Source organism: Megalopta genalis, chromosome 3, assembly GCF_051020955.1.
Source record: "Megalopta genalis isolate 19385.01 chromosome 3, iyMegGena1_principal, whole genome shotgun sequence".
NCBI classification, from domain to species: Eukaryota; Metazoa; Arthropoda; class Insecta; order Hymenoptera; family Halictidae; genus Megalopta; species Megalopta genalis.
The window spans coordinates 7,203,095-7,230,648 of NC_135015.1; the positions used below are offsets into that span (position 1 = coordinate 7,203,095).

The 27,554-nt window shown below is 39.4% G+C and overlaps 1 protein-coding gene across 2 annotated transcripts; it reads right to left on the bottom strand.

Moving 5' to 3' along the window:
• Window positions 1-487: 487 nt before the first annotated feature.
• On the bottom strand, window positions 488-22,132 carry Tsp74F (Tetraspanin 74F). 2 transcript variants are annotated; one of them, XM_076519746.1, is made up of 7 exons: window positions 21,820-22,132; window positions 4,517-4,612; window positions 3,834-4,028; window positions 3,584-3,754; window positions 2,755-2,847; window positions 1,702-1,842; window positions 488-918 (listed from the first exon to the last, which is right to left on the bottom strand). In XM_076519746.1, the coding sequence occupies exons 2-7, from the start codon at window positions 4,592-4,594 to the stop codon at window positions 871-873; spliced, it is 726 nt and encodes a 241-aa protein (XP_076375861.1). In that variant the 5' UTR covers window positions 4,595-4,612; window positions 21,820-22,132; the 3' UTR covers window positions 488-870. The 2 variants fall into 2 exon arrangements, with proteins under 2 accessions (XP_076375861.1, XP_076375862.1); XM_076519747.1 differs by lacking the exon at window positions 21,820-22,132 and adding an exon at window positions 15,931-16,082.
• Between the last annotated feature and the right edge of the window lie 5,422 nt (window positions 22,133-27,554).

Consider the following 27,554-nt stretch of genomic DNA (forward strand, 5'->3'; position numbering starts at 1 on the left):
CAGAATGGAAAAGTAAGGTGGAATCCTTTATCTAGAATAATCTATTTCGAAAGTTCACAGCCGTTGCGGTATGAATAACGAATCGAACGACGACGGTTCACGATCAAGCAAATATTAAAAATATCGGATTTGACACGTATGAAATTCAGCAGGATTTCCTAGTCAAAGGAGATTCTACGTCTAGTTCCACTGGGATTTGGATGAAGGAAGTAGACTATTTGAGAATCGCTAAGCACCTCTCGACGAGGAAAAGATTTCACATTGAAGCTCGAAAAATGACTGACGTGTGTCGCTTTTTAAGAATGATAAGACTGAATTTATTTAGACTTTTCGCCATTTTGATTACGCTGTGAGCTTGACCGAAGGAATTTATTCGAACGTTTCTTATCAGTCTTCGAAACATCAACAATTTGACGAAGAAATGAGAGATCGGCCATTTTGACCGGCACATTTAGGTTTAGCGTTAAAGATACATTCGCCAGAAATATTGGGTTATTTCGTACACGTTATATTTATTCCGCGCAGAAGGTACACAATGTATTAACGATAATAATTATATATAATACATCATACACTTAAACGAGAACGCTTATCTTATACCTCTATAAATTACAGAAAGATAAAAAGACAGTAAATAAAGGTACATTGAGTAATGCTAAATGTAACAAAACGATGAGGACTGTACATTGAAAGAGTAGATGCGCGTGGAGATGCATTTTGATTTTCATACTTCAGCTAGGTACACTCAATGACGATGATGACGTTGATTATGAATTCGTATGAGTCGCTCGAGGACGGTTGCCATCCACTTGGTCTTCATTAGCTTTGCCTCGACGTACTGAGGTGTCTTTAGACCACTTCACTCTCTCGTCATTCTATCATCTTGAAGAGCCCGCACGAGAATATCATTCCGAAGAACTGCAATCAAGTCGTTGCCAATTAAAATATATTTAACCCACCTCAGCAATCTGTACAAAATTCAACTATCAATTCACATTTTTGGATTAAAAAATATAGGTCTTCATAGATCGGCTGAAATAACGCAAGAAAGAGTGTTTTACCATTATACAATTCGATTAACACGTTCTTAATTTTCTAAAACTTGTATAATAGTAAAATACATTTTACTGGAACCAGCAAAGATGTATTTAGTTATATTTGTACAGCTACCGACACATGCTGACACGGTATAACGTTTCTAAAATTAGACCAAACGATGTAAATATTTTTGAGATGATAGACAACGGGCTAGTCTGCTAGACAATGCATAATTGTCCGATCTCGACGAAATTTCAGCTTGCGTATAAGTTTAAATTTATGTTTCACGCTCGGATAAAAAAATTGGAAAACGTAATTTTTGTATCTTTCTCGTCATTCCATTCAATTGTAATTTCTTTAAAAAAGATTTCTGTACATTATCCAGTAAACTATAGTCCTTCTAACATCTCAACAAAATTAAACTTGAATAAATTTGTCTTGTTTTATTCGATCTGAAAATTTAATAATAATAATTTCAGAATAATTCCGTTTCAAACGATGTCCGCACGCATATGTCCATGGCTATAAATCTGAAATCTTGAAGAAACCTTTCAGTTTACTAATTAACGATGGTGTAAATGATCTAACAGTAATTATATCGGTATGCGATAGTGAAAATGGAGTTATTATATCGAACCGCAAGCGGAGAAAGTTATTTCCTACCATCAGACACGCGACTGCAATACCAGCGCCGCCCATGATCGTCGCGTGCTTCTGCATGTAAATCCGCGTGCTGTTCATGCAACCTTCGAGATAGGCATTCGAGGGATTCACCGTGTCTGGTCCAGCATTGCAGTTGAACCGCTGCAACAGATCGATGAGAAACCGCATGAGAAACGATTCGGCTTGGGAAAGTCGATCGAACCGGTGAAAGCGTGAGAGGCGAAACAGTGCCGAGGCTGACCGAGAGGTTGCGACGCGGCGGAGGCTTTTCTGAACGTAATCAATAGGTCGTCGATGTTTCGAAATTCTCTGGGATCGTTTAAGTTAAATTGCACCGGTGCAATCATCCTTGAAAGCAAATCCGAGCCAGGAATTCATTATCGTTCGTTGGTACAAATGCAGAGACCTGTTGAATCGACGGTAGGTAATCGAGCCAATAATGTTGCATAAAACCGCGATATCTAAATTGCTAAGTAATTCTTGCAAATCGGCGATTGCTACTTCACCGTCTACTTAATTCAACGAGCAAATTAAGTGCAATTTCAAAAAGATGTTACTTCATTGAAGACTGTGTAGCAACGAAGATCGTCTACACAGCTACTACGCAACATTCTAGCTTGCTATAATTAGAGAATTCTGATTAGCCACTGTTATTACTCAGGTCATTCTACCAGTGTGATGCACTTTCATACGTATAGTGCACCGATTTTAACAGATACATCTGAACAAACAGCTGCACGCTGTGCATTGTAATTTCAAATCGCACGGTCTCGCACATTACAAACAATTTCTAACGTAGAAACTCGATGGCAATCATTTGACTCGCAGATATTAATTAAGACGACTTATTATTAATTACCAGAGCCAGCCTAGCTGGAGGCAATTAATACGCGCGAAGGCGGGCAATTTGTCTATCTCCGAGTTCGAAGAGAAATACTTGATCCAGACGCGAGCACCGCGCGAATCACTAATTACTGCAATTCCGTATTCACAGATCCGTGGACGACTAACTTTTCCATCCTGAACCAGCTCGTTAAGGAAATTGATCTTTACCTGGCCAGGCTGAATTTCACGACAACAACTCGCCGGAACGTTCAGACCCAGACTTCCCCAATCTCGCCATCCATTTACGCCACAGCAGTGGAGCTAAAGTCGAAAGAAAAAATGTCGATTAGAGTCGGATCAACGGTTCAATCTATTTCATGTTGTAAAATTTTCGCGACAGGCAAAACAAACTTCGGTGATAACACAAAAAGGATCTGCAAGCTGATGCTAGTACTTGCGAGTTTCTTGTACCGAATACTTACGTAAAACAATTAGCTAACTACAGTGATGCTTGTAACATAGTTACAGTGGCATTCTTCGAACAGATTTTATCACTATAATTAATACTAACTCCCTTTAATTACACAGACATCGTAAACACGGCGAAACATGAAAACAAAGTTTCTCTAGGCCGTTTGCAAAGCGTTAACGAGGTATATTGTGCTAAACAAGCAGTTAACAATTCAGCTTGATGCATCCCATTCGGTTGGGAAACGAAATCTGTTGCTAGAAACTGGGCTGTGGAGTGAAACAGGCTTCCCAATGTTCAAGGTGGTAGAAATTTGATTCGCGAGAAACAGGTATGGTACGATAATACGTGCTCGAAGTTCACTTTTAACCTTCTCCTACGGTATTCGTACAAGCTTATGGCGTTTTGGTCGCATAGACCCGACTAAAAAAAAAGAAAATACGCGCGTACCTTTGGTTAAAATAATGGTTAAAATGGTCAAACTGGTTAAAAATTTTTATCAAATAGTTGTCTTGCCTACCGGATAGTGTTAGCATAAAACCAGTACGAGCACGGCTTTCAAAATTATCGGCGGGTATCAATGCTCACCGTGGATTGCGTCGTGTCCCATGCTTCCCTGACAGCCTTGCGACTATCGTAAACTCTCATCGAACTCGACATTTCCCTTTGCAGCGTGTTCACCAACTTCTCACGGAACACGTACGCGAGGACTCCGCCAATTAGCATTGTCACGAACAGCAGGAACACGATGATAAAGTACTGGAATCGTTCAGAATTCGGCCGTTTAGAATTCACGCCGCGAACGACGACGACATCGGCTAGCGAAAGGGAGCTTTACCGTGAGAAGCATGCACTTGACTTCCCTCGACGCGCCGATGCATCCGAAAAACGAGATAATAGCCACGATGATACCGCCAGCGAGCAGGACGTAGATCGCTCCCGTTAAGAGATCATTACCCACCAGTTCGCCGATCCATGGTACTTTGTCCACCATAGCCCATGCTGCCAGTGCCACTATGGCCACTCCGCCGAGCTGAAATGTTCACGTTTCTTTGCATTCGAAAATTTCATTGTTTTCCCAGGACTTTTTAATAGGACATCTATAAAAAGATCGAACTTTCGCTAACAAAACAACAAGCCTACCGAACGCCGACAGTTTATTTCGACAGTTCACTTGGATCTTTCGCTATTTTTACGATAATGTATGCTTGTGTTAAGAAATTGATTCAATCACTACCAATGAAAAAAGTCTTTATAGTTCGAGCAATTTAAAATAACAGATTAAAACAATTAAGAACTGATAATGTATTATTTGGAATATATTTAAATTATTACAGAGAGAAAGAATTTGCTATTTAGCTTGTAATTTTTGCAACCGACGTAGCGAATTTTTATTTCACATAAAAATCCGCTGTTCAGTCATCGCGTTTAATCCAACTGGACGACTTTTACACGGAATCGGAAAAGTAATGGAAGCTCGTCTAGCAAAAGTGGTCTCAATACATGGCCTCCGATGCTTACAAAGATGACGAAGTTGACGAAGAAAAGCGAGTACTTCATACACCGTCCGCAGCCGTCCATCTCCGTTCCGTAGCCCATTTTGCACTATCTCTGGATCTGCAAACAGTAGAAGTCGCTTGAAGTGCTTTTTCCAAGACTCGGAGCATTCGTTGCGCGATAAAACGACAGAAACGCACGCGGCGAACTATTGTCCGGAAATAAGGGATGCGGTTTTATCCTAGCTCGCAAATTACGTGCACGCGAACTTTTGTCGATCGATGGCAATTCTTTTCCCTCCGGTAAACTAGCCACAGGTGCGAACCGGCGCAAAGCTGTCGCATGACTTCGGAAACCTGCGATTAGGCAGAAGAACCTCGCAGAACTTTAATGCATTGTTTTGCAAGTGCAACCGTTTCTCAATTAGGTAGAACCGATCGCGTAATCATTGCGATGTCCAAAGACGATCGGCGATCGATCGCCAAACTGGGCTTCGAAATTGATTCCGTGCCGATGTCACAGGCCTGACAGCACGTAGAAAGACTTCTTCGCAATTCCACGTGCCACGTTATCGTCCCCAATTTTCTTCTTCCGCTGGCCTACATACTTGAGGCCAATTGGCCGTGATTGCGCAACCGTCTGGTCACTTTTCCTTTTTCATTTTATTTTAATATCGAACGGCTGAGTCATTCGAATCGATCTCAACGACAGGTGAAAACACGTAAACAACAATACAGCCTAACGAAGACATTTCTTTTTAATTGGTCGCCTCTAAATCCGGCTTACAGGTAGCTGTCTAGCCGAGTTCAACAACCTACAGTTCAATCTTTAACACGCTCCCCGCCGCGTTATCGCGACACCCTGAAGTGGATTCTCATTTATTCTTATTTTCTCATTAAGGGGCGATGTGCGGAAGAGTAATTTTACATATCATCCATTTGAAACAAGCTCGCTCCGGTGTTTTTCTATATGTATATCAGGTGTCGGCAATCTTTTTTTGCTGCGGGTGAAAATTAACCAGAATGTGATATATTTTATTGGGAAAATAATGACAATATGCTATTAAACTTTAAACACAACAATTCAAAATTATTATTCTAATTGTTATACAAACAAATATAATTATCCGCTTATCAAATATCCATACTTCAGATATTTACCTTTGTAATAAACAAATTTCACATTCATGAAATATTTCGCTGTATGCGATATGAAATAAAATGGTCCAGCATCGAGACGGTTAACATAAACTATTTTGCATCTAGATGACGCAGTGGTGGATTTCAGAATGAAAATAGAGGTGATTGCTTGAAATTTCTGTAGTCTATTTTTGCGATAGGAGTGTCAGATTCTAGCTGCAGAAAAGTTGAAAATGTATTTTCCATAAAGCTGACGTAAGTATAATATGAGAAGAACTCCGTTCCTGGAATTTTTATATCCAAACGCAAAACCTGTTCAGCAGGTCAATCAACAGGCTGTTTATTAATGCAACTGTGAAACAAATACCATTGTATCTACCATATAATCCAAATAGGAATTGTTTTTCAATATACACATATAAGAGAGAAGCAATAATAATAATACATAAGAAGCAAATGCAAAAAACAATCCGTCGCCGTCTACTTTTAATTTATATGATTCTTTTCCGCCTTATTTTGTTTCTTTCATCCTTCAAATGAGCCGTTTATTTTGAAAGTGGCATAAGTCACTTTGTTGTTAAGTCGATATATTTAAGGGTTTGCGTTTTAACACGTTTAAAAATATGGATGCTAACTTTCGAGAAGATTTACTTGTATTTGTTATCTCAGGATACTGATATTTTTCTCAGTATAAATAATTTCGTATAAACATTAAAAAATCACCACTTTTCATTACGGTAAAGTGACTTATGCCACTTTCAAAATAAACGGCTCAAATGTTATCCGACAAGCGACTAATTAATTAATTAATCTCGAATAAATTAATTACCAATTCAGGAAATCTCGAAATCCGGGGAAGATAAAACGTTCGAAAAAAACAATCGCTAATTCGATGCAGAGAAACACGTTCTAAGTCAAGATCCTTGAGACTTGGTAGTTCTCGGTTTCATAAGATAACAAGTACATACATACACAAGTTCAAGAGAGATCCGTTCGTGTGTGGGCATGAAATAGTAATGCGCGCTATTTTTACATTTTCCCGTGACTCAAAGCTTTTGTAATGCTCGAGATCAGTGCAAGCATCTCTAAATACGATTTACATTGTTTTACGTAACACGCTTCCTGCGATCCCTGAGGCCGTCACGGCGTCTCAAACTACATCGCGTACACCATCGAACAGGTGATACCTACCAATGAGATAATTACGACGCTATGTTAGCGTCGCAGCTGGCTCGTTCGCAGATTCGAGCACATCGAGAGATGCGGATCGTTTAATCCGTGCAGGGGTCGAGACTAAAGATTCCTTTCATTCAACCAGGTGCAATGTTTTAAAGTGAATGCGTGTATACGGACTGTTGAATATGAAAGCCTAATAACCATATGGTCCTTTAGTACGCACCTCTATCCCACATGAATATATTAAATATACGTGCCACGAACCGTAGGGTTACGATTAAATGCGATTACAATAATATTAATTTTTAATTTATATATTATTTATAATATTATTTATAATATTATTTATAATATTAATTTTAATTTTTAATTTTGATATTTTATTTAAGATTTTCCATATAACAATTATCCTGATCGAGTTAAGGGAACCTCACTCGAAATATAGTAATTTCGAACATAATAATGAACTTATTGTCATTACTTAGTGACCCGTAGAGTTACGATTAAATTCGATTACAATAATATTATAATCTTGATATTTTATTTAAGAATTTCCATATAACAATTATCCTGATCGAGTTAAGAGAACCCCACTTGAAACATAGTAATCTCGCGCGCGCGCGCGCGCGCGAACATAATAATAAGCATATCGTCATTACTTAGTGACCCGTAGAGTTACGATTAAATGCGATTACAATAATATTATAATCTTGATATATTTTATTTAAGAATTTTTATATAATAATTACCCTAATCGAGTTAAGAGAATCTTACTCGAAGTAAGGTAATTTACTAAATTACTAAAATAATGAACTTATCGTCATTACTTAGTGACCTGTAGGGTCGAGATTAAATACGATTACGATAATATTATAATCTTGATATTTAATTTAAGAATTTTTATATAACAATTATCCTGATCGAGTTAAGGGAACCTCTCTCGAAATATAGTAATCTCGAACACAATAGTAAACATATCGTCTTTACTTAATGACCCGTAGAGTTACGATTAAATGCGATTACAATAATATTATAATTTTGATATTTTATTTAAGAATTTTTATATAACAATTATCCTAATCGAGTTAAGAGAATCTTACTCGAAGTAAGGTGATTTACTAAATTACTAAAATAATGAACTTATCGTCATTACATAGTGACCTGTAGGGTCGAGATCAAATACGATTACAATAATATTATAATCTTTATATTTTATTTAAGAATTTTCATATAACAATTATCCTAATCAAGTTAAGAGAACCTCGCTCGAAATATAGTAATCTCGAACACAATAATAAACATATCGTCTTTACTTAATGACCCGTAGAGTTACGATTAAATGCAATTACAATAATATTATAATCTTGATATTTTATTTAAGAATTTTTATATAACAATTACCCTAATCGAGTTAAGAGAATCTTACTCGAAGTAAGGTAATTTACTAAATTACTAAAATAATGAACTTATCGTCATTACTTAGTGACCTGTAGGGTCGAGATTAAATACGATTACAATAATATTATAATCTTGATATTTTATTTAAGAATTTTTATATAAAAATTATCCTAATCGAGTTAACACTAAACCTACTGCGGTCAAAGTGACCGCTTTCTTATTTTGCAATTCTGCAAAGTTCCGAGACTCTTTCGTGGAAAACGCTTGAATAAGTTATATTATTGGAGCAAGTCTTATAATAAAAACTTTACAAATTCCAAATAAATTCGGTCTTCTCACTTTTGTGAAGCAGTACATGCCAGTTAGTATTACTGCTTGGTGGGTTTAGTGTTAAGAGAATCTTACTCGAAGTAAGATAATTTACTAAATTACTAAAATAATGAACTTATCGTCATTACTTAATGACCTGTAGGATCGAGATTAGATACGATTACAATAACATTATAATCTTGATATTTTATTTAAGAATTTTCATATAACAATTATCCTAATCAAGTTAAGAGAACCTCACTTGAAGTAAGGTAATCTCGAACACACACACACACACAATAATGAAAACTTATCTTCACTATGCTGTACTTAGTGACCCGTAAGGTCGAGATTAAATGCGTTTACAATCATATTACAATCTTGATATTTTATTGAAGAATTTTCAAACATAATAATTATCTTCATCGTGTCAAGGGAACATTACCCGAAGACGAATTTTCGTACACTAATTATCCTAGCTAATCGTGCCAAGAAAACATTACTTGTAGGCGATTGATACGATCCGATAAGGTAGCAAACTATTCCCCAGAGAGGGGGTATTCTAAGAACGGATACGTGTGTCAAACTTCCGAAGGGCAATGCACGGCTCGAGATCTCGAAAAATGCAGGAGTTACTTTTCACGGTAATCTACCATCCAGAAACCATCCATTTCGTGGTTCGAAGCGACGAGAAATCGCTGCGAACGATCTGGGGCTGGCCGAGGTCGCCGGGGTTCAAACGGAAGAGGTTTGTGGAAACGCAATAAAACATCGTCACGAACGAGCCGTCCGAAAGTTGCTCAACTTCGCCGAAGATCGAGACGATTCGCAGTTTGTTAATTGTCCTGACGGTCCGTGGGCTGGCCGGTTGATCGTTCGCCGGCGATCACCGGAGTTTCAAGATCATCGGAGTCTATGAGCAAGCCTCGCTCGACATTGCCATTGTGAATCACGCCCTCGCGTTCCACCTCTAACTAACTCACGGATCTTACGTGACGCAAGGATCGAGACCGATTCGTGTTTGCATGCCGCGAGGATCGAGAGCGCGCGGCTCCGCTTTCGGAACGCAGGGAACATTTGCGATGCTGGTCCGGCAGGAGATATTGCACCTGCCGGGCACGATGAGCAACGACCTTCGCGTAGATGGACACGTACCAGCGACTTCTCTTTCTGAGGCCGGCAAAAGTGGGTCATTTCGGACGGTCGGACAATATACGCTTGCGTTTATCGACGGACAGATGATATTCGCGAGCTGGTTCGTTCCGAGTTGCATACCATCGTGCCTTGGCTCGCAAGGTACTCTTTTTTTGTCCGCGATTTCTATGCTGCGCTGTACTTTTTGTTTCGCGGATGACTCAATGCACACGGCCTAGAAAGATTGTTCTGATGGGCGGGGGGAATGGCGAATTTTGGTCGAAGCAATGTAAATCATCGTTCAAGAGGAATGTAGAGAGACAGGGGCGAATGCAATCTAATAAAACGGATCAATAAACAAATATTAGCACGTAGACATACATGTAAATGGCAAGTTTTCCAGAACAAAAACTGGAACTACGGGTAAATTCTCTCCAATTGTCCCTCAGCTTGTAAACTGAAATCGACAATTTGGGAAGAGGAGATGCGATTGTTCGAGCCTCGGAGCTCGTTTTTATAGTTGTTGACAATCGAAAACTATAAAAACGAGCTGCAAAGCTCGAATAATCGTGTCTGCTCTTCCCAAATTGGCCATTTCTGTTTACGAGCTGAGAGATAATTGGACAGAATTTACTGTAGCTCCAGTTTTTGTTCTGGTAAACTTGTCATCTATATGTATTTCGACAATTGGAGAGAATCTGCTGTATTCTGTGATATATGCGAAGAAAGTCCGTAGAGAAAACGACAGGATCAACACTGTGGAAGCAATAAGCGAGAAACGGGGTAAAAAGATTACAGAATGACTTGAGTGGCTACAGAAAAGAAGGCAAGAAAAGGAGATGAAAAAGCTAAAGAGTAAAAAACGATTGTATAGAATAGTGCTGTTAGGATTAAGATACAGGAAGTGAATGGGGAAATCAACCGAGACGAATGAATGAGTGCATGGCTTAATTTAGTTTTGTAAGTTATTATATCATATTGGACATTGATTCCTAGCCCATGAAGCTATGTAATATATATGGATGTAAGGAAAAACGCCACATGTCATAATATCAAAATCAAACGAGAGTTTCTAAATCTAGTGTAATGTACATTTTGTAAATCTAATGGGATGAAACAAACATTACCAATTTGTATGTCAGTGATTCATTTTTCTCTCGTGTATTCAGAAATTCGATGTAGGCATTTTATAAATCGCCAACGTGTGAACACGTAGTTCTAAGAAGACAATAAGGCTTAACGCATTCGCCATTGGAACATTTAAGCTTGCACCTATAGACAAATTTCAACTTTTTATGAGTGGTAATAGACGGTTCTTGTTCGAGGCCACGTAATATCGTCTCAATAGTTTGAACATGCTTGCCAAGTTAATTATAGTCATAGTACTTATCTTCGTCAACCGCGTGTGTCTTATAACCCCCTCAATCATCGTCACCCACACCTATGTTTCTCTCCTAATCTACTGGATCGATTTGTAAATTTTTTATTAACGTCTCGCCAAAATAGATCGTCAAGGTACAAATTTGCATGAATACTTTCTGTCTCATTCGTAATCTACTGTGAATGCTTGGAAACACTTTGCTAATAAAGTATCTCGTTTATACGATATCATCTGACTCTTTCTCTCTCTCTCCTCTCTCTCTCTCTCTCTCTCTTTCTCTCTCTCCTCTCTCTCTCTCTCTCTCTCTTTCTCTCTCTCCTCTCTCTCTCTCTCTCTCTCTCTCTTTTTCTCTCTCTCTCCTTCAGAAGCTCGGAATTATAATCTAATAAAATCATCACAATTAGATTTTTAAAAATATATTTATGAACTGGAAACACACTTATTTTAAATTGACCAGCATGATCGCGAAACATTAATACCAAAAATGATTAATACCAATATTGATAAGTTAGAGGAGCAATTTTATATATAAACATTAGATAGAATTAGATAGAAAGATTATTACAAAAATTTGTCTTACCGAATCATCAAGATAGTATAAACTGAAGGAAGGTTAATTCATTGATACTATAAAATATTTTCAATGATTTTGATCAATTATATCGTCTGAGCTGTAGCTATTTCTAACTATGGTTGGCTATAGTCATCTAATCCATTAATACTATGGATTATACATCCATTATACTCTAATCCATTAATATTATGAAATATTTTCAATGATTTTGTTCAATTATATCATCTGAGCTACAGCTATTTCTAACTATGGTTGGCTATAGCCAATTACGGCTATTTCCAGACATGGTGTTTTCTGATCTCGTCTAAGTGAAATTCTATTACTTTCGTTTGAATGGAATATTTCTTATATTATTCCTTTAATTGCTGAAATTATTGGCTCCAATTAAATTACCCTGTATCGTACAATCTTGTGTAATATAAGAGCAACATTGCGCCCTTATTCCGATGATTTACAGTGTCCCATAATTTCGTCCACTAGTACAGTTCTAGGTCGGATGATTTATAACTCATGTATTCTCATTCTATACAGTGACATATTATAAAATTTTCCAGTCCTACAAGTTATTGCAAGACGTTAGTCCGCAGTACACGTTCATGTCACGTAAAGCATTCTCGAGGTAGAATCATTGATCGTGAGTCGTAGATGGTATCTCTCGCGCGTACTATGAAATCTTGATTAACTCGGATCCGATATTATCCATGGCCTTGATTAACTGCGATTTTGATTAACCAGTCAAAATAATTGGTTTCTGATTTTTATTCTTTTACAATTCCTGATACCATGAAAATGTTTTCCTTAGAAATTTTTATGTGAACTTTTTCATTGAAGCACATATTATGACAAAAATCGTAGAAAGTTTCAATGAATCCAATCTTGTCGTTGTTCTAAAACAATATACACAAATATTCGACGGAAAAGTCATATGCGATATAATTTCTTGTCCCGACAATGTTTCCATCGAAGCTCGCTTCACTGACATTGGCTTTATGTTTACACGCCAATCGAATCGAATGACATTGGCATGTAAACATAAAGTCAATGTCGGTGAAACGAGTGCCGATGTAAATATTGTCGGCGACTTCGAACGGAACAGTGTTAGTTACGCATCGCTGGCGATGCCCAGATCTGTAATTATAAACAAAGCATATCATCCGAACGATAAATGCATGCAGCAGTGTGTCCTCCGGGATAAGTTATCCTAATTTTTTATTATATTTTTACGGCGAAAACCACCATTTCTCAAAATGTTGGCTAAAATGCCATATTTAAAGTGTACATATGTATGTACACAGTCGGTGTACAATATATTCGTACACCTTTTGAAACAGAATAACTTTTTTATAATCGGGTCAATCGAACTAAATTTTTTAAAAAATGTTAGATGAATTAGTAGACTAGACAATGGCTAAAAGATTTGTTTAAAAAATTGCGATTGTTTGGCATGATAAAAGAATTAAAAAATTATGTTTTTCCACTTTTTTGCTGTGCCTATAACGAAAATTTATGAGACGCATTTTGTAGATATCGGTAACTTATATACAGGCTGTCTCTGAAATAGGTGAACAAACTTCGGTATCGTATTCTATAACCCCTAAGGATGAGAAAAGGTTATATGAACGTGGTGACCTATGGTATTGGTCTGTATGTATACCACCAAAGGTCCGGAAACTCATCATTTTTGAGATAATAGCAAATTATAGTAAGGTAATCAACAATATTGACAAATACTATTAACAATATCGTAACGCTAAAAAATTTGATTGTCACGGCATGTGACAAAATTTGAAATATACACCAGGACTTTTTGAACGTATTCGGTAGTTTATGAAACGTAGATGCGAAGCGTGTACCAGGGTACAGGGAAGTAATTTTCAGCAATTTATTATGTAAGTTGCAAATCTTTAAAATCTGATCTCGCATACAAAAAGTGTTTATATCTCTAAAACAAAGAGTTTCCGGTCTTATGTTTATATGACCTTTTCTCAACCTTGGAAAGTGTAGAATACGATACCGAAGTTTGTGCACCTGTTTCGCAGACACCCTGTATATGTTGAAACTTTCACTGAAATCGGTTATTAAAGATGGTAACATCTTTAATGTGTGAAGCCAAAGTTCATCCTCAAAGAAACCATTTGTATAACATTGTGTCTTTAAAATACATGTTCTAAAGATGATCTTTGCAAACAAACAATGCATAATATTTTTGAATTAAGTATTGCGCTATTTCCTATAGCGTTGTCATATTACGTTATAACGATAAAGACCGAATTGTGACATTCATCGAAAGTCCTGCTCTAACATGATTCGTGACTTAAAATAAGACGTCAACTATAATCGAAAAATTTTACCTGTTTTTAGCATGCTCGAATATTTAAAGTATCAAACAGTGCTTATCAACAATCTTCGTGACCAACGGTATAGAATTATAGCCAATTAAATTTCAGTTATAGAATTCCGATTAAATATATTCCAATTATAGAATTATAGCCAAATATCAATGTCTGATTATCCATTTCGAATTTTTTGAGAAGATTCCACTGTGCGATGTACCAAAACGTTTATTCGTTGTTTAATGTATATAAATTACGTGCTCAGTTGTTTTTCCTCCAGTCTCAATTAATCCGAGCACACTCGGGCCCGACGAAACCGGTTCATCGAGGACCCACTGGTATTTCTATATTTTGAAGACAAGGTAGCTCGTCGCCGTAATAACAGGCCCGTTAATCACCGTCGACATTATTCAATTGTCATCGCGTTATCTAATTCGCGCTGCCGTGTAATTTTCATCAACGTGTTTGACCTAGATGTGGAACTTTGGACCGACTCGGGACCGCAATCCGTCAGGAAAAAATAATTGCGTTACTCTTCAGATAATGACGGCTCGACGTGAATCGCCTCGTTTTCCGTTTCGCGATTGCCTGCACAGCTCGTCCGTCGGTTTTCCTCCGCGCGCGATTTCTATCCGTCCGAGTGAATCACGAGCATTGTACCCCGCGTTGCATCCTAATCCGCATGAGTTATCACGTTATTCTTTTCACAGTCGGGAAAACAGGTATTTGCGTCGATGGGTGGCCGTGACGCAACAGTTTTCAAATGAACGTCGATCACTTCGTTTGATTTAAAGTAGGTGCGAGACCTTTCCGTCGATTTGTGCTCTTAATCATACAGAGCATTTCTGGCAAGCAGAACCGGAAAGGCAGTGCGATTATGCACGAATAAATAAAACGAAAGCGTAAACCAGAATGTTTCACCCGCACGCGCCGGCCGGTGTTTTCATGTAGAAACGGAAAGTCGTGAACAGGCATGGTAATTTGCTATTCAATGTTTTGTGCATTGGCTTCATTTTCGAAATCGTTTATCATAGGATGACACTTCGTGTTCTTAACAATTTCACGACCGCGCCAGTTACTTCTTCAACAAAATTATAAATCTTATTATATATAAATCTTAATATATTATTATATATATTATAATTATTAATATATTTAATATTATATTATAATTATTAATATATATAATATTATATTATAACTATTAATACATATATAATATTATATTATAACTATTAATATATATATAAATATATATTTTATTTATTAATATATAATTTATATATTTTTTTATTATTTATATATATATATATATATATATAATATTATATTATATATATTATATATATTATGCATATTATATATATATATATAGTATTAATATATTATATATTATTATATATAAATCTTAATAAAATGAAGCAATCATTTTTAATTTTTAGAAATTAGGAGTGGAAGATTTCCCCATTCGGTCATCAATCGACAGAATTTAAAACGGGGAGATGTCCCTATTTGGTTAACTAAATGTTAAGAAACTCACTTTTTCGTGCAGAATCAGTCCCATTACGATTACACCGTCAATTTCGAGGCAAGCTGCATACGCACACGTCAAGATAAAAGATCTTTTTACGTAAAGTGAAATCATAGTCATGAGCATACAAAATGTCTGCTAGGATCAGCTAGAGAATGATTATTCAATTCTCTGTAACTGTTTCCGGTGAATAGAATATTTCAGATCAAAAGCAAAACGACAAAGGCATACATACGTATATTTCGAGGAAATAAAAGAAATTTCTTGAGGCATTGATTTCCTTCCCGATTAGAAATGGAGAATTTTATTAGAAGCATAAACTACAGAAAATAATGATTATGGTAGAAAAAACATCGCAGAAATGTAAAAAGGTAAACGAACTAGCGCGTCTATAAAATCACGCAGAGTGTGCGTGGCTTCTGCAAAGCCACTTCCGACGTTAATGTTGACGTGCAAGACTTACGAGTTAAATGCACAGCGATGTAGTCTAATCGGCGGATCAGTGTAGATAAAAAGACCAGAGAAACCACGTTTCCGGAGCGAGTACAACTTCGCACTTCGATTGAGCACATCCGACTCGCGAACAGCTTTGCGTGTGGTCTTCGTGCTCGCCTATTGTTCGCGGGAAGATAATAAAAGCGAATCCTCGTGCACGGGTGCACGATCCGTGATATTACGATTTCGTGCATCGCGCTCGAAGGTCGTGCGGATTTTTAATACCCCGTTGCTCATTACATTTGATTATTTCGAGTTACATCATAATCGACGCGTGCTTATTACATCGCGTCGAGAAGCAACGTTCTCACGTAACATTGGGTGTGTTTACGATTCTCGTTTATGAATATCTTTCGTCTCCGAAGAACCCGTTCGGTATCGATCGTCTGTCAGAATACTCGGTTGGTGTACACGTACGCATATTTTTCCTTCTTGCATCTACTTGTCAATGCTTTAGAAAAAATACTGTCCTTCAGTTAGTCCTAATTTAATTACGTAAACGGTGGTTGCGTTAACAACAGGATAATATTTAAATCAAACTTGTATCGGTTGTTCGTAAAGTCGCTCCGTTCTTTCACGAGAAAATGAAAGACGATGTTTTAATGTTTAGAATAATAAAACGAACAAACGCTTCGACATTTTCTTCTGGTAGCTTTGAAATCTTACTTTCTGTTTTTTTTTTATTTATTGACAAAATAATGAATCAAGGGCTTTTTTAACACCCTTACAAAACGGAATTTATTTTTAAAACGATCGAAAGGAAGACCCGATGGTCATTACCACAGGTTATTACCGTCATGTACGAAATGAAAGTAAAAATCGGTGATCCAAAGCTAAGCAGAGGGATCTTAACATGGTGGAGTGACGAAGAAGCTCGTAGGCAACGTTTCACTTTTATAAATATCGGTGGGAACGGGGATCCTATCGTTAGCACAGATCTCCGCGAGATCATAAATCGCCTCGGTCAAATAATAGAAAGTAATAAGCACGGTATCCGTGTATTCTGTACGATTCAAAACCTAAACCGCGATATTCGATTACGAGATTATCTCCGGCGGCGAAACCTATGACCGCTAACGCATCAACCTTTCGTTCGATAAAATCTTGGCTACCTCATCCGCGCGAGAAAACTAGTGAAAGCGTTGAATAATTCGCGGGGAGACGATGCCGGGCCATCGTTACGTCGCGGATTAGAGGCAACGAGGGCCACCGATCGGCCACGATAAATAGCCGATATATCGGAGGGGAATAAGTGGCGGAAGCTGTTCTATGTTACGCGAGTCACCGTACAGTCGACGGGAAGTATAATATACCGGTTTTGCAACGAGCTATGGCACGAAGCTCTCCCGTAGGCTCGGTCACGCACCGACATACTGCCTTAAAGACGCATTACACGAGAGAGAGAAAGTGGCTTCTCCCTTCGCATTAAGTAATCCGCCGGCCGATGTATGTAAAACGTAAAAATAATGGAACGATCGGGACCCGAGACGCGGTGACGTCACCGTGGCACTTCCTTCCTCGTACCGAGACGACGTAAATGGCGTCCTGGCCCTTCTAAATGGCACCCCCGACCCATAGGAGCTTAATTAGAGCAACGCAATTCCTCATCGAGCCGTAATTGCGAGCGCCCGCTTCGACGTATCGATCACTTCAGCGACGAGCATCGTCGCTAGACTCTTATTACCGTCCCCGGCCGAGCAAACGGTCTGCTCTTTTTGCTTGTTACCAGACGTTTAAATTAAGCATTTTATCGCCGGTCTATTTGATCGCCTTAGGGGCCCTTGCAGAAGCTCCACCTTCGCAGCTTTCATCCGGAGAATCGTCCGCGGAATTTCCGAGGATGGTTCAAGTCTTTGCGGAAGCTTCTGCAGCTGGTCAAAAGTGCGGCGGATGAGACGGGAACAGTATTAAAAGGTAAAGAATCTTTGAATACGAGACTTTAATGAAATTCGAGGGAATTCGTCCCGAGGATATGTGAGAGAGCTGTTAATAGCGTATCCGTTTAAGACGTTTCGGGTCCAGAAGTACACATTTGGCAGCTTTCCACTAATACTATCCCAACAAACTATGTTCTTCCTCAAATTGTTTGTCTTGCCGTATCTATATATCTTTAAGAATGAATCATCGAAATAAGTGGTAGTAGCTTTGTACAGGGTTTCCTAAAATTATGGTACTTCCGGGAAATGAGGAGTCATTTGAAGTAATTTTTTCCTTAGCGAAAATGCAATCCGGGGCTTCGTTTAAGAGTTATTAACGAAAAACAGTGACCAATGAAAAGCGAGCTTAGCTAGCCCGGTTCCGCTAATTGGCTCGGCCGCTAGGCGAGCTCGCCTCTCATTGGTCAGCGTTTTGCGTTAATAACTCGTAAAGAAAACCGCGGACTGCATTTTCGCTAAAAGGAAAAAGTTACTTCAAATGACTTCGGGAACCCCTTATTTCCCGGAAATACCATAATTTTAGGAAATCCTGTATATTTTCGTTTCATAGATGAATAACGAGTACAGTAAATTCTCCCCAATTGTCCTTCGGTTTGTAAATAAAAATTAACAATTTTGGGAGAGGAGATGCGATGATTCGAGCACTTTGCACCTCGTTTTTATAGTTATTAACAATCGACAACTGTAAAAATAATCGTATCTCCTCTTCCGAAATTGTCCATTTTTGTCTACAAGCTGAAGTATAATTTGGGGAGAATTCACTACATATTCTCTAATTACGTCAAGTAACTAATAGACCTTGCGCCAAATGATAGTAAACTAATTAAAAGAAACGACCTTTTCTCTCGAAACTTTCATGGTTACAATGGTTTCCTTAATTCGCGTGCGCGGTATGTTCCCTTGTTAGCCTAATGACAGTATAAGATTCGGAAGTGTATACAAAACACTTGGAGCCGTACAATGAAACGTAAGAAGAGGAAACAGGTGGAGGCAACGTGCAACGGCCACCTAGTAATTCTCAAGTTCCTGCACCGTCTTCCTTAAACACAACTTGCAAACAGCTTTTCACCTCGAGCAAACAATTAACGTCAATCTCGAAATTATTATTGTAAGAGATAATCCGTGTGTTGTGCTCGAAAGCTATTTAAACGTATCGTACAATTAACAAGCAACCGAGACGGCAACCGTATCTCATGCGGGTTTCTGAAATTCGTGTCACGCATTTGTCGACGACCGTTTATTCTAAAGACCTAGCTCCTGGGAATATTAATTTATCAGCGATACGTCAGCGTGCCGATTGTCCGCGCAGGACAATTCGCCAGTTCCGGGTCAATCGTCCCGTGATATTGAAAATTGCTGATTACGCGGATTCTCGGCGCACACCGCCGACCGATAAAGCGATTTCATTTCATTCGATGACAACGAACGAGCACGACTTTAATGTCTCATTCGTGGCCGCCATCGTGTTGCGTAAAAGATTGATAGAATTGCGGTTGCGAGCAGAGTCTGTATGATTCAGACCGTCGAACGAAAACAGAAACCCCGGTTCTCCTCGGCTTGACATCATCGCGCGTACCCGCATCATCGACGAGGAACGCCGCGTTCCCGAGAGTTTCACGGTTGCAGTCGTGACTTTCCATGAATCGTTTTCTCTCGAGAAAGAGAGACACGCTTGCGCTCTCGGGACACCGTTCGCTGAACGCCCGCTGATTTATGTCGCGAAAGAAAAAGAACCGATGGAACCAGAAAGGATCGACGCCGGAGCATCGGCGGGACGTGCGTCGAGGTTGCACGGCCGAAGGTTAAATCAACGATGAGAAAATCGTTAAAAACGCACTCCGTCGTCCCACCATCGGACATACGCGCGTTGTCAGCGTCTGCGAATTCGGGCAGATGGAAGTCTCGTTAGGGTCTTGTTTTTTCGAAAGGACGGGTCAATACAGCCCCGTCGCGTTTCCAACAGTGGCCGGTCACTGGGTCGGCTGTATTAGGTCCAAATTGAATCAACGTACTGTTAAGTACCTCCGGCGATCGAGAATCTATTAAGTTGTAAGCATGGACATTAGGAACGCGACGATTTCTCCACGGCCACCTGCTGCAAAGAAATCCTGCCACTCCGTTACCGTCGAAAGTAATAATCGGTGACAAGTGAAGCGATCAACGTTGCGCAATATTTTCTGAGTCAACTGATTGATATTCCGTACGTGCTAGACGCTTTTAGAGCACGGATAAATATTAAGTGGGTTGCATAAGGCTGGATCGGAGCGCAACGTTTGTCGCCCGCACACTTTATAATATTATAAACTATGACGTTCCGAATCCGTCGCATATGTTTTCTCTCAACGCGTTCCGTTGTTCCCGGTTAAGTCTGTCGAAGCTAAATTAATTTCCGAATTAAGCACCCCGCTATGGGAACACGACGGTGACCCATTAAACGCGCGTATCGCGCTTAATTAATTCAAGGTTTCGCATTGCAAAGTGTCCACGCCAATGTTTACGCGCGGTAGATCCGATAAGGATTCGCTTAGACACTTGGAGCTTAAGAACGAATTTCTTCTCAATGAAAGTGCGAATGATAAAACTCGAAGGAAAGTTTCTCCACAATTTGCCAAACATTTCACTCCAGTGACTTTCAGACGATCACGTGTAATACAAATGCTTAACACCCGTCGGTGTTTAGTCATCCTAGTTCTCGATTTCACTGGTTGTGATTAATCTTTCTCGAAGGACGAATTCTTTCGGAATGAACGCGAACGATTTTTCGCCACGGCTTGGTTATGCCACGAATGATAACCACGCGCGCAAAAATGAATGTTTACGCGGCTAGCTATCGACTTCAACTGCAAAGCCAAATATTAGCTGCACATATTCCGATAATCTGAAGGCGATTCGTCCGAGACGTTTTCAATGCTCAATATTTCACGTGAGTTCAAATTATTTCAGAAACCTACTTCTGCGTGAACTTTACCGCGCGGAAGATGTGCAAAGAGATAAAAAAAATCACTGAATATTGACGCTACGCTGAAAGTCGGGGAAGCAGACAAACGCGAAACGGTGAGAACGTGTGATAAATAACTGTCCCCTACGAGATACCCGAAGACCCCTCGATTCCATCCAGATGAATAATGAAACTCGAGGCGCGAAGAAGGAAAGGGCTTCGGTAGGAGAAAACGTAATAAAAAAACAGAAAAAAGAACGATCAAGGAAAAAGTCGAAGGGAGGGTTCCTTTCAGTCGGTCGAAAGTTACGCGACGTCCGAGGTCATCGAGTTCCACCCATGCGATCGCTATGTCCGCGTTACGATGCCCGCGTCTACTATTACGCGCGCGTTTTCTACACGCTCGGCGCGGCACAGAAGTGGTTGCGCGCGAACACTCGCAACAATACTGCCGATGCCGTAACAATATGGATGCTGGAAAATTCCGATCCATCGCGACCGATGATTTACGCTGCCGAAAAAAGCCTTCCGCGGAAGGCCTCGTCCCTTTCTCTTCCGTTTTTACGAGGCTCGATGCAAACGAATCACCTCCAGAAAGAAAGCAAACACTGCTCCGCGACTTCGAGAGCCCAAGCTCGGTCGATTCCCGAAACCGTAATTGCACCCGGACGTTTCGCATTTGCAACATCGTCGATCAGCGTGGGCGTCGCTCGATTCGACGACGAACGAGACGCGCGTGTTATTCGGAGGAGCCGAGCCTGGATTCGCAGGAGCCTGTTGATTCTCGCGGCCGAATCGCTCTCGATGCCAATCAGTCGGGACAGGCTTGGCCCCGGCCGTGTTTTATCGGTTGCGGATCTGAGAATCGCGGGCTTCGAATCGAAGCGGTTTTTCGTTCGGTGCGGAAAAAAACACACGAGCCAACAATCGCGCGATCGATGCTCCAATTCGCGGCGACGAGATTCGGTTGCTGTGTACTCACGTTGCTCCGTATGTTAGGATCTCGCCCTTCGGTCGCAGCCGGCTGATAGAAACTCGTTTCGTCCGCCGACAAAACGTGACACCGTTCCGCGAGGCACGCTCGAAACTGTCGGGCTGGTCTCGGACGGTGCGCGCCGCGGAAAATCAAACGCGTTCTCCAGCGCACACGGGGGGTTTCGTGAAACGACCACGAGGCGCGGCAGCCTGGAAAATCGTCGTTTAATTCGGACACGAGGTCGCGGGCTCGAATGGTACCTTCGGCACGGACTCGCGCGATTTCAGGCCGGGGTCTGAGTGAAACTGAAATGGGTAAAACCGACTGCGGAGCTCTTTCTCTCTTTCTCCCTTTGTCCCCGGTCTCGCTCGGCTCCCTCCCTCCTTTGACTTGGTCTCACCGATTATATCGTCCCCCTCTCTCCGCCATCCTCATTTTCTCTGTCCATCTTTCTCGGCCACTCGGTTATTTTGCTCCCCTCTCCGTTCGAACGCTGCTTTTGCTTCTCCTTCGCTGACACTCACTCTCCCTCTCTCCTCCTTATTCGAATACTCTCCCCCTTTACCGGCTCGAGTCATCGTTTAACGCGCGGCCGACGCGACGCGACCCGACGCGACGGTCCCCGTCCTGTACCTGTGTGTACACACAATCGTATCTCAGGGCTTCTACGCGCAACGTGTGTAACCATTGTGCGATGCGATCCGACACGCGTAGAATCCGTCGAAGATCCGGCGAGCTACCGAAAGTGGGGTACGGGATAACGTCTCGAATACGTCGACCAGCGCCCGTTGTACAGGTCTCCTCGTTTTGGTTCATCTAGCCCGTTGACACAGATGCGTAAATTTGCCGAACGATCGAAGCCGATTAGCTCAACGGCCGATGCTCTTATCAATCGCAAACAAGGCGAGGTGCAATTAGGGGTACCGGGTCAGGAGGTTTCTGGAAATATATGCTGATAACTCAAAATGTACCGGCTGACGCACGATTAGCGAACTGGTTTCAAACCGTTACGACTCTCCTGGCTGCCGCGTATTTTATCCTTTGTTTTTCAGTTACCACTTTTACTGCCGCGCCACCCGTTAATATATCATGTCTTACAAATTCGAGTAGTTTATACGAAAGGGGAAAGATTGCAAAAGCAATATGTATATAATATATATATTTTATAATATATAATAATAATAATATTTCATTAAGTTATATTTTTTTTTTAAATTTTGTGAAATGTTCGAGGTTGTTGGGTCGGCAGTCGAAGTGATAACGGGGTGGGGAGCATCGAAATGGTGCGAATTGGGGTTCTTAGGGCATGTTTCGCGATCGCTGTTTAACGTTTTTGATTGCAATTGAAGCATTTAAAGTGCTCGGGATTTTGGTAATGAGTACCGGTCTCTTTGAGATGACCAAACAGAATATGACGAATGACCAAATAGAAGTCGGGAGTCGCCAAAACCAACGAATCTAATGGTTTATTTCTTGTCCGGTTGAAGCAACATGCTATTAGAAAGGAACTGTGAATGTGTATTTAATCTCACACAATCTCCGCACTTCGTACTTGAAACATAAACTTTTCGAATACACGTGCTTCCATGAAAAGCTGGCTAGTAATACGTTTATTTGTGTCTGTGATGCCAGCCCACTGCTAGTTTCTATGTAATCAAGCTTTTCGTGCCGCGTTACCTCCCGCCCTAAACGAAACCTTGTGTATCGACCAGCTGCTAATTGTTAAATTAGAAAATCAAACGTTTTTTTAAACAGAGTGGAGCACAGGATCAAAGAATTTAAGAAGACATTCGACGAATGTCGAAGCAGAGAAAACAGCACACTGAGATAGTAGAAAATTGCGATCCTAGGAAGCACAATTTTGTCACCGTTGCAATCAATTTACATGGAATTGCAAAGAGATAACGAAAACAAGAATGATTGAAACATTATCCTATTGATAACGTATCCCAAGCTGTGGCGATCTACATACCATTGTATAGTCTACGCTCTAAGTCATGATTATCTTGAGCTGTCGTTATTTAATTTTTGTTGGTCTTGTTGCGTATACCAACTTTCCTCAACTTCTGGGCCAAGGACCAACGCTAGACCGCGTTAACTTTTTAATCAGCCGTAAAGCGATATAACCACTCAGCTTCAAAAGGAAAATCGTAATTAATTTGTTAGAGAAGTGATCGTACATTATCTTGTATCACCTTCTGTTGTAACATGTGCGTAAACATTTGAAAACGTTTTAGTGATTTCAATTCCGAAAGCAATATAAACAAATGTAATTTTGGTTAAATTGCTTTACTTTTAAATTAAAAAAGTTTCGGATGCAGGTTTTACTGGACGTCAAACCGCTGCTTTTCCAGAAAAGTGAATTTATGAAGCAATGGGAGAGCAATTAAGCAAACAGTGGGCATTGTGGAAGGAGTAATTATTCAGCCTTGAGGCGCCAATTGATTTTGTCCCTGCCGCAATCGACGCTGCGCGACGCGTGTCTACTCGTACGCTTTTGCGTAGGAAGGGTAGAAGCCTTCGTGGGGCACCACCCTACGTTCTACATCGATTCAAAACACTCAGAAATTAGGACGAACGAGTTCACTTCTAATCATTTATGACAAGAAGACATTGTTCGGTTCCCCGGTCTATTTTATGATTTCATTCTGAGCATTTTATTTCAAGATTTAGTATATAATTTTTGTAGTGTGATATACAGGGTGCTCCTACATAAATATAATATAAAAATAATCTATGCAAAATTTTAGATCGATTTGACGACGGCGATCCGTGTGTCATCGAACTCGAAAATGTCCTGTTTTTTAAATTGTTTTTTTTTCATTTAGTATTTAGTATTCTACATTTTCAATTCATTTTCCTCAAAGAAAGAATTACTTCTCTTCAATTGTGCCACGTATGTTAAAATGTAAAAAGGTTGCGACAATTCTTGATATCTCGACTACTCTTTCATTAAACAAATTACTTTGATCGCGTGAGACTTTTATAGATGCTGACGTGGCAATCAACTTGGTAACAATCTATTGACTTCATCGTGTTCACAGTTCTTTCGAGGTATTTTCAAATAAGGATTAAATAAGTCACAAAGAATGATTGAATTATGCTATAATATAATTATTTGAAGCAAGTCACATTGATCTGCAGATCTTGAAAGAAGAGATTATTTGCCATTTCTCAACAAAGATTAATTTGTTCAGCAAGCCTACATTATTAGTTTGTGTTCCTAGGCAATATTAATTCCTTTCTCCTTCTTGTGATATACGTGATAACAAACGAGTTAGCTAACTTAGACGAACTCACGGTGCTCTAATAATCTTACCGTCTATTCGTATACCATCCACCCACTTGTGGCAAGAATTATTGAAACATAATGTACATATGTACGGAAGCGATTCAATAGAGCTCCACGCCGTCAGTTATTGGATCGGGCATCGTTGTTCCACTTACTTTTGAACGAGTCGATATTCGCTATATTCTATTTCCATTCAATTCGAATCAATCTGTATATCATATAATTTCTACCTTCGATATCACAATTTTTTTTAGAGCCTAGAGGGAGTCTGAGGTGACCTCGTACGTAGGGAGATTCGATTCAATTTTATATGTGTTTCTTATCTACTAAACTAAAAAGGATAGTGTGTTGCAGTATATAGAGCGCGCCGTTATCGTTAGGTTGTGTCAGATTATAATTATTCTATACTCTGCGGGTCAAATAATGAAGATACATGAACAAATCAAATTTGCATAACTTTAACTCGTTGAGACAAATATTTTTAGTTTTTGCATAGCATTTACTAGCGAAGCACATTCAAATGTAAATTAATGATAACTATGTATGTCTGCAGCGAACGAAGTCGCAAACATTTCGCAAAAGAGAAGTGTTAGGCTGAAACAAAAGTATAATTCTTAGATTCATTGTTTGCGTAAATTGAAATTGGTTTATTAAATTTAGCTGATTTGCTGAAAGTTCAGTTTCTTAAACAAAACTTAACTACAAACAGCTCGATAGCTAATTTTTCTTCTCTCTGACAATTAACTATTTCCGAGCGATAACGTGTTCTGTTGAAAGTAGATTGTTTCTCTGAAAGTATCGTGAACGCTTCTAATTCATTTCACGTTATTCCGGTGATAGTTGGAGCAATGTTTAAACACCTGAGCGAGAACGGTAGTTTTAGCCGATGAGTATCAATGTTATAAATGGTGGGTTCGTTCCACGGAAACGCATAAAAGTCGGTTTGTATTATTTATATCTTGTCCTGCGCACCTTCGCCATCGTAATTATTTTTCCCTCCCCTTCCCCGCCGTGACTATAAGCTGACCCAGTAAGCAAAGATAATTTTCTCTCACACGACCATAATGCACAATTAAAGTGTACGGGACGTCTATGAGTGGAAAACGTAAGGCACGCGCTTTCTTTTTTTAGAAAACACGATCTTTGCATTTCCAAGGTGTCGCAACGAATCCGAACGATCGATAAACACGTGAAAACGCGGCGAATCCTCCGTTAGTCGGTTCCAGTTAACACGTTCAAACTGCTACAATTATCACCGATATATCTATATCATCGATGCTAATAAATTATTCATCGTTATAGTATGATTCGATGAGATTACGAATCAATTTGTACATTTCTGTACGTAATAACGTCAGTATTAAGGGAACGTAAACCAAATGAAGACAAAACATGTTATATTATATTGTATATTGCAATCGCAATATCAATTTTTCGTTTATTGCCAAAATTTATCCGCTTCAATTTTGTTTCTCTTCGTGTTACAATTCGTACCTAATTAAGAACTCAGAAAAATATAATTTAATGGATTCATACGACTACAAGTTCGAAGATATGAAAGTCAAGTTGACTTGGTCAAACAATATCGATAACAATTTTAGTAAGTAATCGACTATTAATTTTTACGGTAATCGTTTTGACCACACAATTTTTCATAAACTTTCGGCGCAGTGATATGTGCGAGCCTTGCCCTGGAACGTGTCCACACGCTTCCGTCATCTCCGAAGTTAGGTTCTATCTGATCTAATTTCATCGTTTGTTCAAACGGGGCTCCGCCCGTGTAATAATCATCGGGTGAAATTGGACCGATCAGCGATTAATATCTTTCTTATTCGCTAACGCCATGGGGGTTGCCGGCGATAATAACCAATGGCAACTGTTTTACAAATTGCGTGAGCCGCCCTACGACGCCCTCGAAACAAAAATTCCATCTACTTTGTGAGTACTTTTCATGGAGATAATAATACAATTCCATTTACACACAGTACGCAACGAGTTACTAGACACGCACAGAAGTGACCGTGACATTCGTGCGGATACTTCGTTTCTTACTTCAATTATCCACACTCTCTTCTTCTCTTCGTACATCTATTATTTCGTAAAAATTTTAACACGACAAAATTAATATATACTTAGAAATCTAACAATTTTATACAATGTACTGTAATGTTTAGCGTATAACGCGACATTTTTAAATATGATAATTTTTACACACAAATTAACTATTAATACAAAAGATCCAAAGTGATCTTCATACCTTAATACAAAAATTCAAAAAAAATATCAACATATTAAGAATTACATTGTTTGCCCTCTTGATTATCATACAACTTCTGCCTAAACCATTTTTCCATATGACAAATAGTTTACAAGTGATTTTAACTGAAGACACCAAAGATTAGAATAACATGAGAAAGATATTAGTACTAGAAATATTGTACTCTAGACA

Bases quoted from the DNA above. Each gene is read 5' to 3' on its own strand.
- Tsp74F (XM_076519746.1), bottom strand. From the start codon at position 4,594: ATGGGCTACGGAACGGAGATGGACGGCTGCGGACGGTGTATGAAGTAC. The intron at 2,848-3,583 runs GTGAGCATTGAT...TTTCGACTTTAG, and splicing joins GGGACACGACGCAATCCACG to CTCCACTGCTGTGGCGTAAA. The intron at 1,843-2,754 runs GTAAAGATCAAT...GATCTGTTGCAG, and splicing joins GTGAAATTCAGCCTGGCCAG to CGGTTCAACTGCAATGCTGG.